The 17,799-nt window shown below is 39.9% G+C and overlaps 1 protein-coding gene across 1 annotated transcript in view; it reads left to right on the top strand.

Moving 5' to 3' along the window:
• LOC109479966 (phosphatidylinositol 4,5-bisphosphate 3-kinase catalytic subunit alpha isoform-like) overlaps nt 1–12,622 on the top strand; it is a 46,628-nt gene extending 34,006 nt beyond the window's left edge. The window contains 13 exon segments of the mRNA XM_019782051.1: nt 493–642; nt 4,226–4,353; nt 4,692–4,773; nt 6,444–6,608; nt 7,015–7,118; nt 7,530–7,710; nt 8,178–8,284; nt 8,692–8,813; nt 9,032–9,110; nt 9,503–9,673; nt 10,202–10,319; nt 10,639–10,787; nt 11,148–12,622. Of these exon segments, the coding sequence (XP_019637610.1) occupies nt 493–642; nt 4,226–4,353; nt 4,692–4,773; nt 6,444–6,608; nt 7,015–7,118; nt 7,530–7,710; nt 8,178–8,284; nt 8,692–8,813; nt 9,032–9,110; nt 9,503–9,673; nt 10,202–10,319; nt 10,639–10,787; nt 11,148–11,412 (1,821 nt within the window). The 3' untranslated portion in view covers nt 11,413–12,622.
• Nucleotides 12,623–17,799: the final 5,177 nt, after the last annotated feature.

Below are 17,799 nucleotides of genomic sequence, written 5' to 3'. Positions count from 1 at the left end.
ATCTTTTTTTTCCACTTGTACATGTAGAATGATTAAAGCTCAGTAGCATTAAATTTTAGTCTCTAGGGGTCAATGAGATGCGCTTTACAAGTCATTTAGGTGCATTTGGGGATTAGGGTAAAAGTTAGCATGTGGTTTACCAAGAGTTCAACCAAGTGCAGTCACCAGTTACTTACTTTAATGTCAAGCAAAGCACATACACGTACACACACTGTATTTGAAAGATTAAGAAAATGATAATATCATCAAGTACATGTACTTAGCATGTTAACATCTTTCTCTCTTATGCTGTCATGAAAGTTCATCTGTGTTGGTAGTTACATGTTAAAAAGTTAAAACTTTTGTTCCAACAGAAAGAATTGTTCCTGCCTAGAGCTTTCAAACAGTCACTCTGGTGAAGGAGGCTATGTACATCAGGGCCCATCACTTAACTGCAATGGGAGTAAAAGTTTCAACTTTAAACATCTTTCTCGTTGACTTTTCTGTTTGTAGGATACTCCGTGTCTAGACCTGGAGTTTGACCGGTTTGCCCATGTGGTGAAGTATCCCAACGACCAGCAGATCGAGGAGTACGCCAAGTGGATCGCCAACGTCAACTCTGAGGGGAACATCCTACGAGGAACCACCAGCTCAGCAAGCAATGTATGTCACTTTGTCCCACAGTACAGGACTTGACATCCTTTCTTCGGCATACCTGCTCTGGTGCTGGTAGCATTGAAAATTACCTTCACCTGACAAATTTTACCAAAATTTAGGAAGTATGGATCAATTTACATTGTAATATAAACTGTTCAGAAACCACTGACATTATTTTTTACAATTTGTATACTTCATAGGTGGATACAGTCAATGCAACATCCACATACATGACTGTATACCTACACAATGAAATAGAAATCTACATAAACCCAGTACATGGACCGGTGCAGGTTAGGTACAGGACATCTGATTCAGAAATAACTGCACACCCCAATTTTACGTGCACTAAGGTGCATACAGACCCAATATTTCGAATCCAGCCAGTCTCTGATATTGTCTCCCTCTACATGTACGTCTGGTGCCACAGAATGATCTTTTCTTGCAAGATGTGTGTTGAGATGCTCTGGGCTCTTGTGACATGTCCAAACTACTGGAGCTTCAGGCTTTTTTATCATGGATAGAAGTGATCTTTCACTCTGTTGTTTGCCTACAAGGGAAAAAATTTGACAATGTGCGTAAAATGTCAGAAGAGCTGCATCAACTCAGGAGCTTCTGGCAACTAAAATGTTATGAGTTGCATTTGGGGATGACAGATTTGGGTCATTTGGTTGTTTTATATCTGTGTGGACAGAAAACAGGCTGTTATAGCTGGAAATTACCCCAAGCAGCCAGGCTTAGGAGCTTGATGTGGCGATAACATGATTCAAGCCAGAGGTGGATGTGGTGGTGGTTATGTGTTACATGTTCAACCAAGTGCAGTCACCTGTTTCTCTCTAAAAGTATTGGGTTTGTAAATCTGATAAAAGGGGGTTGCAGCTTCATACTTTTTATTTGCATGATATTGTGCCTTTGTAACCAAGTGCCCATGTACATTGTATGAACACTTTTAGTATGAGGTTTTACTGTCAGGTTTTGTGGCACATTTTCCTCACATTCACTCCATTTATACATTTGTTATGAGCGGAAATGCAACTAATGCAACTTGAAGTCATGAATATCAGATCGCACGTAAAGCCTATCCTTCAACACCATCTCTTACACACAGCTTCACCATCAGTGATGCCACCTTATTATTTTTTTCAAGAACAAAACTTCTCTCATATACATACAGCAGGCTATCCCATACTGTTATTTGCAGAAAACAAACAATATTTGTAGATCAGTAGATCTCTACATAGATGAACCGTATCTTGAAGTTAAAAAAGAAAACATACAAAGATGAGTGAGTGAGCCTTGCTCCAACAGGCTACTTCAGATTTGCAGATGTCCGTATTGAATGAAAGGTAGGAATAGTTGCAATCACACCAACATAAACATCTACATTTGTTTGCTTTTTATCAAGAAACATTACTTTCTTCCTTTTCTTCATCTAAAAGGATATTTTGAGATATTGATGAATAGGTACAATAAAGCATATCTTAAACAGTTTATGAGGTATGCCCAATGTCAGTATTCCCATGTCTGTAGACAGATCCTTCCTAAATCATGGTTTTTTCTTTTTCAAATCTGAAAGCCTCATCACAGGAAAATGTCAAGGATCTGAAAGCCAGCACGATTCTTGGAAAGCAGGACGATAAGAAATCCATTAGAAGTGGCTGTTTTATGTAGGATTGGCCCCAGGTTATGTACATGTACAGTAAGAAACTCTTTTAGTGTAAGTAGCTCTCTACATCCAAGTGCAGGCTTTCAGCTCAGGCTGAAATCTATAATCCTGTACTTTTGTAGCATGCTAGAAGAAGAATGCAGTGTTGTAATTCTTAAAGCACAGTGCATCCAAGTAATGGTTTTGGATCTGTAGTCGTGGTTCTTGTTGATTCCAACATTGATATTTGTCATGCCTTGTGACAGCCAGTTTGTAGAATGTAGCAATAAGATAGCCATAGAGCTATCATCTCATCTCTCTAGGGCCAGGTTTTTATTACATGCTACAAAGCACAGTTTGCATGTACATTGTAGTATCATCATTGGCAGTCCAGTCTCCAAAGATTATTTCGTCTACACCCTGGGAGGACAGCATTTTCTGTGGCTGTAAAGTTCGATATGTGATTTACAGTCTCTGCCACATGTGGCACAGATATATGGTGTGGGCAGAGATGTTACCGGTGCCTCCTTTTGGCCCTCTTCGCTGCTGTGTCAGACCCTCTTTTGGCATCCGCCTCCACGATGCCTTTTTGTAGTATAGAAGAACAGCAAAAACATGGTACATAGTGAAACTTTCAAGCTTGTAGCAGTTTTGTGCACTAAACATGGCATGCAGTAACCAGAGTGTCTGGTTGCTGCTAATACTCTATGCCCTTAGGAATTATTTAGTCACCATTTCTTTTAAGCTGAATGTAAATTCTGCTGGAATTGTTTAATTAGTAAGGCTGTGTATGTGGAGATCAATACTGTACATGATATGAAGATGAAACAAAATGATCAATGTATGTCCGAAGAAATGAGCAGATAATACAAAGCAAGAAAAGATCAAATGCACTCATAAAATGCACTCATCAAAGTATCTATGCTATCAATAATACAAGGGATGGTCATATCAAAGTTAGAGATAAAACAAAATGCTTTTTTTCTGTGGCCACAGAAGTGGGTACTGTTTGTACAGTGACTGTATGGAGAAGGTTGATGAAATTCATCACATACCAGTACATAAATCTATGCTGAACCTGGCTGTAAAAACATACATTTACAGGCACTCGTGACAGGAAAGATATTGATGAAGATTGGCGAACCCCGTCTTGTATTAAGCTAACGAAAGGGTATGTTGCTTCGTAAGGGGCATTATGTCCTACCTGGGCCGCGATTACGTTCGATACGGGTGTTCCGGCCCGTGTGATAACTAGCGGTACGGCCCGGGGGTTCTTTACGCGTACGGCCTGGGCCTTCCAAATGTTCCGTGGAACGATTCGAACGTGTTTCGGCCTAACCGCGTGCACCGTTTTCGAAATTCGAATACAAAATTCGGACGTTGGAATTGATGATGTCGCATTTTTTGGGTTTAGGGACACCAAATTTTCGCTCATTTTGCATTGAAAGGCGCGTTGTCTTGGGTGGGTATGACATAAATAAAATACAACACGGTGTATTCCGCATCACCCTCGGTCCCAGCCCTCCCGCGGATCGGATCTCCCTCCGGCCTTCGGCCGTCGGGCGATCCGACGCGCGGTCGGGCTGGTACCTCAGCCGATACGGAATACACCGTGTTGTATTCTATATATATAACCCTTACCAATACAGTTGACCGATGATGATGAAATGTCAGTTGATTCTGAATAGTATTACATGACTAAAAGCCTTGTATATTTGTATCAGAGAAAATAATCAGGGGTTTGCAGATTTCTAACTAATGTCTAAGTGTAAATGACAAGAGTGGAAACCATTGCACCCCACCCCCTCCCCATGAAACATCCCCCCATGAAACATTTTTAACTGTATCGACAAGTGCATACATTTTACAATATAAGTGTACAATGTGTAGATACATGTACTTGCAGGTGTTTAACCTCTGTGCTACCGTGTTTCCCCCCATCAGCTCCACGGAGCGAGTAACTCTTACGCGGAGAACGGAGACAGTGAACTGGAGCAGCTCCATGAGATCCTGAGGAAAGACCCGCTGTCAGACTTCTCAGAACAGGAGAAGGACCTGGTCTGGAAGATGAGGTAAGACTGAACCATGTCAGGACAGGGGGCAGGTCAAAATTGCTCTGAGACTGACAATCTTTCTTGAGCTACTAGTAATGCTAATCTGACTCAATTTTATACTCAGATAGCCAAATTTCAACTACATGTATGACGTGTATTAAAAGATTTAATTTCTCTCAAACTTTAAGTTTCCTTTTAATTGCATTTGCAAAATAAAATGAATTTTATCCTACTTGCCATGCGCATGTAGTTATGCAAGTGTTGAGGCTTTTGCAACATGTAGATGGTTTGGGATAAATGTTAATTTTGAGTCCAGTCTTATGTGTTACAATCAAAATCTGTGCAAACTATCACAGGAAAAGATGCCAAGAAATCCAAGACTCTCTCCCGAGACTGTTGCAGTCGTGTAAGTGGAGTAGCAGAGAAGATGTCTCCCAGGTAATTAAAGAAACAGCATGTAGTTATGAGTCTGATTCTAGCTCCAATATTAAATATATACATTATGATTGGTTTATTGATAACGGCGTAAAACAGTTTTGCAGAACCCAGGGGTTCTGAATTGCACTGTTACTTACAATTACAACCCATTAAAAGCTTTAAAATCGAACAACATCTATTACAAACATATACACATATGGTAAAATCTATTAGAGTTATAAATGTTAATAAGTTTACATTGCTGGATAAAATACATATTAAGATTACGAATTCGAGGTAAAACAGTGGTCATAAAGAGGGCTACTAAACAAAACGTGTTATTACGGCATGACAGTTAATTACCCCTCAATGACTGGAAGGTCGTAACCGAGAACGCTCGATTACTTATTTAGTAGGCTAACAATATATGGGATGGAACTGTTGCGGTAGCGCTGAGTCTTTGCAACAATACAGTTCAGTTTGTGACTAGTTCGGGTTTTCCGCCCGCTGACTTCGCCCCGAGATGGAGGGAGCCAGTGTCTGAAGGAAGCAGAGTTCAGTAGACTGAGTCCGAACTTCGTACACAGCAGTTCTCTCCTTGTTTCAAGGGTAGACAGGCCGAGGACTGTAAGTGCTTCAGAGTAACAGGTGTACTTCTTGCCCAGAATGGTGCGGCATGCGCGGCGTTGAACTGTCTCTAGACGGGTTGACTGGAGTTTGGTGAGACCAGGGTTCCATACCGGTACAGCGTACTCGCACAAGGGGCGCACGTAACATGTATAAACGGTGACAAGATCTGTCTCGGGGATCTTGAACTTCTTTAACCGTCGTAGGATGAATAACCGTTTACTGCTCTGTTTCACCATGTGGGTAACATGACTGTCCCACTTTAGGTCCCTCTGTACCCAGACTCCCAGTAACTTGGCTGCAGTAACTTCTTGAAGGACGTGGCCCGCTAACTGAAGTGTGGGGAGTGGGGGAGGTGTTCTTCTGAAAACGATATGCATCACCTTGCATTTGTTTGGGTGTAGTTTCATGTGGTTTGTACTAGACCATAGATCGAGGGCATTTAGATCTTGTTGTAGGTTTGACTGTGCTTTGACTGATCTGCTTTCAACCATGTTCAGATCATCCACAAATTTCCAGTGGTGTGATCGGGCTGTGCTTGCTGCGCTATTGATGATAGCAATGAACACTATGGGCGCGAGGACGGTGCCCTGGGGAAGTCCACATGTCAGCGTCCTCCATTCAGACAGCGTGTCCTGGTAGCGGGTGCGTTGTTTCCTCCCCGTCAGGAAATCCCCCAGCCATGGAAGAAGGGATGGTCGACAGCCAAGATCTATGAGACTCGAGATTCAGATACATTAACCAAATTGAATGTTCTGATTCAGAAACATTGTGTTCAGGGGTACATGTATCTGTTAAAACTAAGGAATGGTCAACAAGTTGATATTACGTGCTGGCTTCTTGTACACAAACAACTAGGACACTACAACATATTTATGATTTTCACACATGAAGTATAAAATAGCAAGGAAGACAATTACTATCTTTTCCTTGGATGTATTACTTTCTTGACTCTCTACAAAATGTGTACCAGGTACAGTCATGTTGAGTAGTATCAATAAGAGCTATAATCATTATGTTAAATTATTACATTTTTGTTCACTAATTTTATTGTATATTTCCAGATGTACATGTTACTGGAGAACTGGCCACAGGTGTCCCCAGAGACTGCCCTGGAGCTGTTAGACTGTACGTACGCTGACCTCAAGGTGCGAAAGTTCGCTGTGGACTGTCTGAGGAAGACCATGACTGACGACCAACTCTCACAGTACCTGCTGCAGCTTGTACAGGTGGGGAATTGTTAATCTTGTCTTTGCTTCTGTTAACTACAGACAAAGCTGGAGAGATCAGCCAGTGTTATAGATTCCCAGATGAAAGTTATGATTTCTAATTTCACTGGAGGAAGAAGTTAGATGGTCAGTATTTGTCAACATGTAGTAGATAGTAGAAAGCGGAGGTACAAATTAAATTATTAGGAAAATCACAAGAATAGGAACTATGGCTCTTGTAGCTCATGATATGGTAGATGAATTTCTAGGATGCCAGTTGTAGGCACATACATGAATGTCAAGATTCCATTTCTCTGGTTTGTTTGCTGTGACTATGACTCTATGAGACAACAAATGTGTAAACATGGTAAAATTTTGTACAGTGCACATGTTTGAAAATTATTCTATGTAATTCTTTTTGCCCCAGGTTCTGAAGTATGAGCCTTATCTGGACAATCCACTGGCCAGAGTGCTGTTAGAACGTTCTCTCCTCAACCAGAGGATTGGCCACTTCTTCTTCTGGCATCTCAAGTAAGTCAGCACATCCATGGCAAAACTTGATATGATGGAGATACCCTAAAGGCTTGTTTATTACATAAAAAGAAAACTTCTAATCCTCAGAATTGCAACACTAATAATTCAGTGTACACATAAAAATTGTAGTGATATCATGTACATACATGTAAGAAAATTCTGCAATGACTTTAAGTGTAGCTATTTTGACTGGTTTACTGTTTGGGATTTTGTACATACTTCATAATTGCATTCACTAAAATACAGTGTAGCTGTACATGGTACAGTCCAGTCTGAATGTACGTGGTACAATCATCTGAAAGAACAAAGGGTGTTGTGTATAAACTACTACATGTAATTATACAAAATATGAATAGCTTTAAACATACTAAGATGTCCAATCCTGAAAGAGCCTTCTTATTTCTGTAGGGCAGAGATGTCCAACAAGAATGTTCGGATCAGGTTTGGCCTGTTGTTGGAGGCTTACTGTCGAGCCTGTGGAGCGTACCTGAAGAACCTGGTTAGACAAGTGGAGGCCCAGGAGAAACTCACCATGCTGACTGAAACACTACAGGAGAGGGAGAAAGAGAAGAAGGACACAACACAGAGGGTAAGGACTGTTGGAATGAGAGCTTACCTGTGTTGGTAGAATCAATCCAGAATGGTAGAGTTTAAACTTTGTTTCAACACAAAAGAGAAGTCATCATGAATTTTCGGTCACACTTGTCAACCTTTGTCAGATAAATGATCCATCACGCTTCTGGTAAGTCAGCGCATTTGATTTTATCTGAGGAAGGTTGACAAATTTGACCTCTTCAAGTTAATGTGTCAGCGTGTTCATGTGATGGGCTGGAGGAATAATATACATGTACTAGTATTCATTTTGGTCAGTGTAAAAATTTTTTTTGTGATTAAGAGGAACAAGAATAAGCACAAGATTCTAGATTTACAGACTGTGTATTGTGGAGTTTCTTCCAGTTATCAATAACTGTTTGTCTTTGAAAGTCTGGCTTCATTTGATCTTTTTCTTGTATCATGAATGACAGCAGTACTGACTTTTTTATTGTTCATCTCCAGGAGAGATTAAAGTTCCTAGGAGAGAAGATTAACCAGGAGGATTATCTGGAGGCCCTGCAGAACTTTCCCTGTCCACTCAACCCCTCTCATCTGCTAGGAACACTGCTGTAAGTACCTGTTACACGTCAAGTAACAGTCCTATAAGTGGGGTGTGGCAAGGTGGTATTGTGGTTAGGGTTTTCGAATTTGAATGTTCTGGGTTTGAATCCCTGGCAGGCCCCACTGTTGTGTCCTTGGGAAAGGCACCTATTTCCTCCCTTGACTCTTGAGGTAAAAATGAATAAATAGCTTCAGTTAGGACAGAAAGTTAGATATCCCATCTTTAAGGAGAGCCACCCCTTGAACATGTTAAAGATCCCACCACACTTTTTGAAAATAGTAGGGGTCCTTCTCGGTGTGAGTGGTTCAAACCTTACAATCAGGTCTCTGGTTTGACATCTGGAAGAGGTGATAGTCACCTGTTACATTACATGTACATGTATGTCATTTCATATTTCTTCCCTCCAACATGCAGTATTAAAGAGTGTAAAGTGATGAAGTCGGCCAAGCGCCCCTTGTGGCTGAACTGGGAGAACCCTGACCCTATGGCTGACCTCTACTTCCTCAACCAGATGATCATCTTCAAGAATGGTGATGGTAAGAAGTTTTTCAGAATCTGTGCTGACTTAGCCAGTCTAGTCTATGCTTGGACAGTTGTGTGCAGGTTGGCAACACTTGGCTGTGAACCAGTCTTTCCATCATTTGACAGAATTTTGCTGCTCATGTCAGACGAACATTTTGCCCAATCTGTCATCTTTGACCTGGCTGTTGTTTAATGTGTTTAATTTTCTGCATTTTTTTTTGTTTCTCTTCAGATCTGCGTCAGGACATGCTGACATTACAGATGATCCGGATCATGGACAACATCTGGCAGACCGAGGGGCTGGATCTCAGGTGGGATCTCATTCAAACAGATCACAGCTACAGCTTGTTTGTTTGTTCATCTGTCAAATCTGACTTAAACATTAGTACATGAGAAAATGGGAAAATAGTGGCCACTACAAATAAATGAATACATGTACCTCAAAGATTAGGATGTTTTGTGTATCAAATATACAAATATACATGTATTGATACTGATAGGGCACGTGTGACACTTTGAATTTTGCAAATTGAAGAGACAGTATATTTCAACTTTGAAATTCCTAATGTGATGATTGGAGATATTACAATATCGTTGAAATTGGATGTTGAGTTTGAAAGGATTAGAATGAAATGTACATTATTGGAAAGTTATGCTTCATTCATCTGGGTATACATGTATTTGCCCCTCTTCTGTCCCCCAGAATGCTGCCGTACCAGTGCCTGTCTGCTGGTAACTGTGTGGGCATGATTGAGGTCGTGAGGAATGCCAAGACTGTCATGCAGATCCAGAGGATGAGCGGCATCACCGGCACGCTGCAGCTCAGGAGCGACTCTCTACACGAGTGGATCAAGTCCAAGAACAAGGGGGACAGGTCAGATCTACGGGGAAACAGAATTATCTGATGCTGCTTTTTGTTTTAAGTTTGCGAAGTGGTACAACACACAGCAGTGGTATGTTGTCATTTGATGAAAAAAATCATTTCTACACTACATTGCTATGTAATACAAAAACATGAAATTTTTGAGTGCATGGGTGCTATGAAAGAGCATTGGAGGAATGTTTGATTCTTTAAAAACACAGATTTAAACAATTAAATGTGTGTTTTTAAAGAATTTACTATGTAGAGAGAGACAGCTGAACTTTCTGGGACACATTCTGCATACATATGTACATGTAGGCCTGAGGAGGAACCTGTCAGACTGTACGCTCTGTATGAGCCATCTCATGGCAGATGCAGATGAGGACGCCAGCCTACTGCTTACTTACAGTATATCCTACAGCTCCTGGGAGATTACAATGACCATCTCTCAGTGAAACAGATCTTGCTAGCATTAAGGGGAAGTGGAGGAAACTTGCAGCTTGTTTCAGTCCGTTAACAGGTGTTGATGTCCCTGTCCAGGTATGACCGAGCCATCGAGGCCTTCACACTGTCCTGTGCAGGCTACTGTGTGGCCACCTTCATCCTGGGCATCGGTGATCGTCATAACGACAACATTATGGTGAACGAAGAGGGGCAGGTAAGACAATAACAGTCCTCTCAACCAGTTTTCTTTGTTAGCGTCTTTTTTTCCATCAATTAAAATAATTTTGCTAGTGATGATGGACAAAACTTTTGCCCAATCCATTTGTCTTTGACAGACAAAAATCAGTGTGTCAAGATATCCAAGCAGGTGTCATTAAACTAAACTTGACCAGTATGGCAACTGTTGTCTTAGAAATGACTCTTCAGTGATTATTTTTTTATTCCATTTTTTCCCACTTTTGCACATCTTGGTAAAAGTGGTCAGTCTGTCTGTAGACATATTCTTGATCCCAAAATATCACTTCCTCTCACAGATCTTCCACATCGACTTCGGCCACTTCCTGGGCCACTTCAAGAAGAAGTTTGGGTACAAGAGGGAACGTGTGCCCTTCGTACTGACTGAAGATTTCCTCAAGGTCATAGCCAAGGGAGGCGACTACCAGAAGAGCAAGGAGTTTAAAAGGTAAGATCTTGGGTTAAAGTCAAAGCCTGGCTGTCCCCAAGCGTTGTACTGTTTTTTGTCTTCAGTTAGAATTCATCTTACCATAGATGCCTCAGTGAATAAATAAGCATAATATTTTCATACTGATATGTTAGATTGTTGAAAGATGAAGCCTTTAGAAATCCATTTTTCAAAGTAATAGTTAAAAGTTTTATTTTGAAGAAGAATGTACATGTGTATGTGCCATGTATAACCTGTTCACAGATCTGTGTTAACCATTTTTCAACCTTCCTGTACTGATAGAACTATAAATTTGTGGTTGGAAGAACATAGCTGGGTCAAGCTTAAAAAAGATGACTCATCAGCTGTTACCGTTTCCAGTTTCCAAGAGCTGTGCCGTCGGGCGTACCTCTATCTCCGCAAACACGCCAACCTGTTCATCGTACTCTTCACCATGATGCTTTCCACGGGGATCCCCGAGCTCCAGTCCTTTGACGACATTGAGTACCTGCGTAAGACTCTGGCTGTGGAGATGACAGACACAGAAGCTCTTCAGTACTTCTCCAGCTGCTTCAATGAAGCCTACAGCAGGTCCTACTCCACCAAGGTCGACTGGATGTTCCATGGCATCAAACAGAGCAGATGATTGCTTCACTCCATTGTCTTCTTCATTCTGATTGGATGCACTTTATGCCAATGACAGCAAAGATGACAATGTCTTACAAAGATTGACAAGATCAAACAGGGTAGATGATTGGTTTATTGTGGTGTTTTATACCTGTCTATGGGATGCAGTATACTCTCTCATCCAATGAGAAACTGGAAGTTTATCACGGTATAAAGGGAGGTTGAATGAAGGATTTAAATTTGGACACTCATTTCACTTCTGTCTGACAAGACACGAGAAACTCATCAAATGAGACAAATTTTAAACATCATGAATCTAGTCTGATCATGACCAGCTTGTCTTGTGATACATGTATTAACCAAACTTCAGTTCCTTTAGTTCAGAAACAATTTCTCAGTCATGTTCACCTTTGCATGTACACAACATCGTCATCCAGTCAAAAACAAGACATCGAGAAGATTTACTCAAAGAGATACCAAATGGGCTAGTGGTTGTTGAATTTTTCTGTGATGTCAGCTCACCTAATATGGATTTTCCTATTGACTTCATGAGGATTGAATTTTTAAAGTGGGCTCTATCACTGAATAACTCAAGATAATTCTGTCAAGATTCATTGTGAAATTAGGAAATACTTGTACACATAAATCTTCATGTATGTAGCATAGAAATTTGATCGGTCAGTGAAGGGAAACAGTCCAGGTACTTTTGAAAGTATCTCAGAGTCTGTTCTTTTTCTAGAGGTGCAAAAAAAGTGAAAATAACTCAACTCTGTTATCCATGGAAGAGCATTGAGGGAAAACAAAACTTTCCAAACAAACCACAGTTTGTAAAAGCTCTGTATCAAGAAAGTCATAGCGTTGAGAATATGATGAAGGTAACAGAAGCATATTTAAATGAATGGAGAATCCTCTTAGATAGGAACGAATGGTAATAATAAATATGCAAACTAGTTATTTAATGGAATATTAGGGTAACTGAGCAAATACTCATACAGGGATGGAAACAATTGCATGATTTCAGTCGTTCAAATTAAAATACTTTATGAGGATCGTATTAATGAAACTATCAACTGCTTTGTCACTGGGTTTGTGTCCCTGTTGCTGAATTTTTCCAGTTTACATGTATACATGTATGTTTAATGGCCATAAGGATGCACTTTCTCTCGAGTGTTGCCATATATGGACAATTGACATCTTAGAATTCTATCACACAGCCCATACATCTAGAAAGGTTTGTTCTCGTGAACTGTGGTCTTGCAGTGATTCTAGGAGATACATTGTGCATTACATGTAGTTGGAACATGACAGTACAGCAGAAATCTCCATATTCAACGTTTTGTGTACAATATACATTTTCTTGAATGTGTTATTCTGTTTCTTGTAAAAATTTGTTGTACTAACTTCTCGCTACAACTGAAGGCTACATGGGATAATTAATCATGCCATCCAAAAGCCACTGCAGATTTTTTGTTTTGTAGTGCAACACAATACTTCAAGTAATTTTGTAGTTATTGAGTTATTGGTGAGTTTTCAAGAAAATATTCTTGTTGCATGTTTCATGTTGCTGTTTTGTTCTAGCTGCTGTTGCTTTCATATGTCAAACCAGTTCACAACAATGTTACTTCTATGCCAAGTGACCTTAGCATCAGAGAAGTATAGAGTCCTCATGAGGCTCTTTGAGTCAGGCTTTTTTAGTTGCCTTTTCAGAGGTGACCTACAAGAAACTGAGTACCAAGAATTGATATACCATCAGAAAAGGGCACATTGTAAGCCCCAAAAAGCCAGGCATATAGAGCCCGATAAGGAGGCTAAGAAAACTACAAGACTTTGCCTTCACGGTATATTCTCTTTTGTCTAACCTGACCAACAATGCTTGACTAGCTACAGAGCATAACACAGTCTATTTTAACATGATATGTCTCTATGCAAAGTGTTATTGTAGCATTTTAAAACTAAGGACAACTCATAGAGACATTGTGGAAGAATTTAATTTTCCATGTCTGAAAATGGACAGTCTTCCCAATGCGAAGACACGAAGCAGTCATATTCTGTACAAAACAAATATTTCCAATGACACTCACATAGGTTAGGCTCTTAGAATAGTGTAAAAAGAAACAAGACAATAGTTAAGTCAGACTATATATGTAGCTGATCAAGAAATAATCATCATACAATTTGACAATTCATCTGCCATGACTGAATTGCTTGCTTAAGACAAAATTCCTGTATGAATGTGTTGTATATGTATATGCATGTAGTTAGGAAATACATGTATTCGAAATCCAATTCTTAACACTACTTCCATGTTCATTGCTGTAACTCACAGGGTAGCAGGCCTTGGTTCATGTTTTGGGACAAACTTTTGTTGTGGAAGTTTTAAGAGCTGGAGTTCAACTTTCATTTCGTGCAATGTTAATGAATTGTATATTGTAAACTAAGGTATTTGTAATGTAAATTATCACATGGTGTCTTTGCCTGGTTGAAAGATGAATGTTTGTGCTGCATTTTTGAGTTCTTGCATATTAATTTTATTTGTTATTCTTCAGACTTGGCTGTAGCAGGCTTCCCCCTGCCTAGGTAGTACATGTAACATAACATAACCTCATCTTGCATCATGGTTTGTTGCTCTCAGTAAAAAGGTGATAATGAGGAAATGGCTGTGCTCCTGTGGTGTTGCCAAAATAAACACAAGCCAGGCAAGATTTTGCAGAAACATACACTGAGTTTACCATGTGTTAGTGATAAGCAATATTATCAAGTACAACAAATGTCATCAGTACTCAAAACAATAGGAACCTTTTAATTACCGGTAGTACAGCCAATAGCATGATTGATATTCATCCATTAATTAAGAAACTGTATCATCATCTGATACCGTTACTGCATTTGTTACTAAAAAAATCTTCATGGGGAAGAATAAAACATACATGTATGAAGAAGCCATGTTGTAACATTGTGAACTTCTGTGGCCATTTTTGGCCCTACCCAGCTCCTGTACATTTAGAGTTTGGCCTGTATGTAACATTATAAGGAACATGTGCAGAGTCAACCTGATAATGACTAGACCTGACCAATACATGTTACATAGCCATTCTCCTGGATTGATTTAGTTATACTGTGCAGTGGGTTAGGGACAGTTGGTCTGCCCAGGTGTATATTTGTATTTGCTGAAGTCATCTGAAAATGTGTATAGTTTTTGCAAAGGGACCTATATTTTGTCAGGCCCCCTTGTTTTTAGCAGCCCATATGTGATTATAGGCTATACTGTTTCGGTCGTGATGTTTCGACACAGAATTCTGTTGATTCCATTATGCCATAATTTATTTTATTAAGCACAATTATGATAGGTATGAATTAAACCCTATCTTGACCAATGTTTGCTACAAGGGTGCTATATTATTGGCATGGAATTGTATGATGCTCACTACATTTTGATTTCTTTGCTCCGTATATTTGTCTTTATTGTAATATGTTTTATACATGGATATTTCATCAACTACAAAAGCGTACATTCTCTTTTTGTGTGTACTTGTTTTGCTATATTTCAAGACTTACTATCTTATTTGCAACGTTCTGTCTCATTTTGAGTGTGACAAAGAGTTTGTGTACATGGGCGTGTGTCTGTATTTGTGTAAATTTATGTAAATACATTGTTTAAATGTCAGAGCAGTTACATGCATGTAACTGTAAGCTCAACAATCAGGTAGCATATAGTTATACACAAATATATATTTTGATTTATGTAGTGAGGCCTTTTTTTAGCACAGACGATAATTTTAAGTACAGAAGATAAATTGTACAGAAGGTGACACAAACACGGTACCGTCATGCATCGCTTAAGTTGGCTTGATTTTCATGGATCAAAAGTTGTTACATGTACCTGGCCATGGCATGACTTACCTGCAGAGACTCAGAAATGCCATCTAGCGACGATAGCTTCAACTACAGCCGTATTTATCAAAATCAAAAATCACTTCGATCCAATGACAGCATCTCCTTGGTCCCCTTTCAACTATATAGTTGATCGCTTTAAGTACCTTTGATTTTATAATCAGAATTTGATGCAAGATATTCGAGAAAAAAGCACACACACTTTTTTTATTATGAAATAATTCATCGAGCAATCTACTGCATGTAGTATTAAATTGTTGGTCTTTCATCGCTCACAATAAAGGGTGCATCATAAATATCGCGTTGACATGCCCGACAACTTGGCGGGCGTTCTTTGACACAATCTGTTGCTACATTGAATATCACGATTGTTACAGCTCAATTGTTACACAATGGGGTTCTGACCTTTCTGAGGACACACCTCCTTTTTTCCGACCCGTGTGACAGTCGCCTACAGGCGGACATTGTTCCGTAATTGGACCCATTAACAACTCGGGTACATATGAAAAACAGGACGGGTCTATACGTGCACTTGGACGACTTCTAACGACAGTGTAAGGTAATTTTCCTTTTTTACTAGATGGTTCTTGATATCAGTGACTTGCTCCTACGTTGCTAACAACACTAGTATTTTGAGAGTGGCTGTCGGTGAGCTAGAGGCAAGGTCCCCACACGTGTGCGATCATCAGTACAGTAACATGGTGCAAGGTCGTCACAAGCTTGTGCGTGTGCGGGAGGTGTGTGTTGACGACATATATAAGATATAGACTTAGACCACCAGCTACACCTGCGGTTAGTCCAGCGGTTTTAGCGACCCTGCCTCTGGACCAAGACGTTGGGAATTCGAATCCTGTTTTTTTTGTCGCATGCACGCTACTGGAAAGGGTCGCAGAACTATCCAAGGACATTACGCCGTGGTCCACTACTGCACACTGTGGTTGTAGAAAAGAACTAGGGGAATTACCCCGGTACAATGAATCTGTAAATACTGTACATATCGTCTGTCTTTTCTACCATGAACAGTGTTGGAAGAATAGCTCTTGAATAACCTAAATCTGGATAGAGATAATTTCCCTTTTTACATGTATGCTATGCCGTGGAATTAAGGAGGTTTAGCCCCTTGGTGAAATATAGCCTAATTCCAAACATTTGATTTGATTTGATTTGTAGAGTTGAGTCAAAAAGAATGAATGTTGACGTCTCTGCTTTAAGTTTTAATTTGAGACAAACACAGCTGCGATTATTGCAATGATACGCCGGAGGATATACCATTTTTTTTTTAAAAACAATGATCCTATTATTCCTATCCAAGCTGGACTAAAGAAAAGAAAGTCTTTTGATTCTAAGGTTGACCTAGTCTTCTGAAAATAATTCTGTCAACAGTCACTTACTTTAAAACAGTAGTGCAGGAGCCGCTTTCGACCAGAAGCTGCCACGATTGAGCGACCAAATATTTGACAGATCGCGATCGCTCAACGAAGTTTATTGACATGATTTTTATTACGTTTTGTGTGTTTTGCTGTTCCCAAAATCATTTACGTTTGCATTGCGCATCATATTCCAACTAATGTATAGAGGGTCGCAAATTAACATTTTTGTCGCTCAACATTCATTCAGCAATAGACGTCTTCTGAAAAGGGGCCTGAAGTTAACGAGACAAGCGAGTGATGACAAAAACACTTGAGCTTAGTTCTTTTCAATTTGCTCATGGAGCAAAATTTAATCATATATCTGACCTTTGAGCGTCCCTCTGATAACTACAGTGAACTTACGCACGCAGCACGCACTCTGTGTTTTTGGCTCCGATAATATCGTGTTGTGGAGTGTTTTCAGACGACACCTGGAGGAATGACGTCATTACCTCACTCTTGGGGGTCCGACGAAGTTACCATGGGAACTAAGAATGACGTCAGAGAGAAGGTAGAACGTAGATCCCGGCTAAATCCAAGTTAATCAATGCATATTTTGTATTCACACTGTACAGAAGAGATAGAGGGTTCACGTACATTAAACTGTAGTACTACATGTATATTGGGGATGAAAATGATTTAAGACGGCCAGCTAAAAAAAGGAGATAGGACGTCAGTCTTCTTTGAACTCCTTGAAAAGAAACTAGTATAAAAACGTATCCTTGCTCGCTCCCCCTTAGACTAAATATGCCTTTATGTGAAATGTGTGTCTAAACTATAGTTACCTCTTTGCAATAATGGACATGTCTAGTCTAATCTCATCTACTTTGCGTTTTTTTTACTCAGCTATAGCTTTCAAACCATGAATCTCAAGGGCTGTCACGTGCCATTTTTTATGATATATTCTAATGCAACTAAACACATATTCACCCTCTTTGTTCAAAACAAGAGACAAAGCAGCAAGAGTGGTATTTAAATTTACCAGGTGATCTTTGCGGTTTACCTTGCCTGCAGTCAAACGTGTGCAATCAAATGTGTTGGGCACAAGTTAAGTGGAGCTATTATATTCAACAAGCGGGGCACCACCGATCAGACTTTAAAAGATG

Source organism: Branchiostoma belcheri, unplaced genomic scaffold (genome assembly GCF_001625305.1).
Source record: "Branchiostoma belcheri isolate BF01 breed outbred unplaced genomic scaffold, Haploidv18h27 scaffold5, whole genome shotgun sequence".
NCBI lineage: Eukaryota > Metazoa > Chordata > Leptocardii > Amphioxiformes > Branchiostomatidae > Branchiostoma > Branchiostoma belcheri.
Note: the sequence above shows the minus strand (reverse complement) of the source record. Positions and strands in the feature narration are given on the sequence as shown.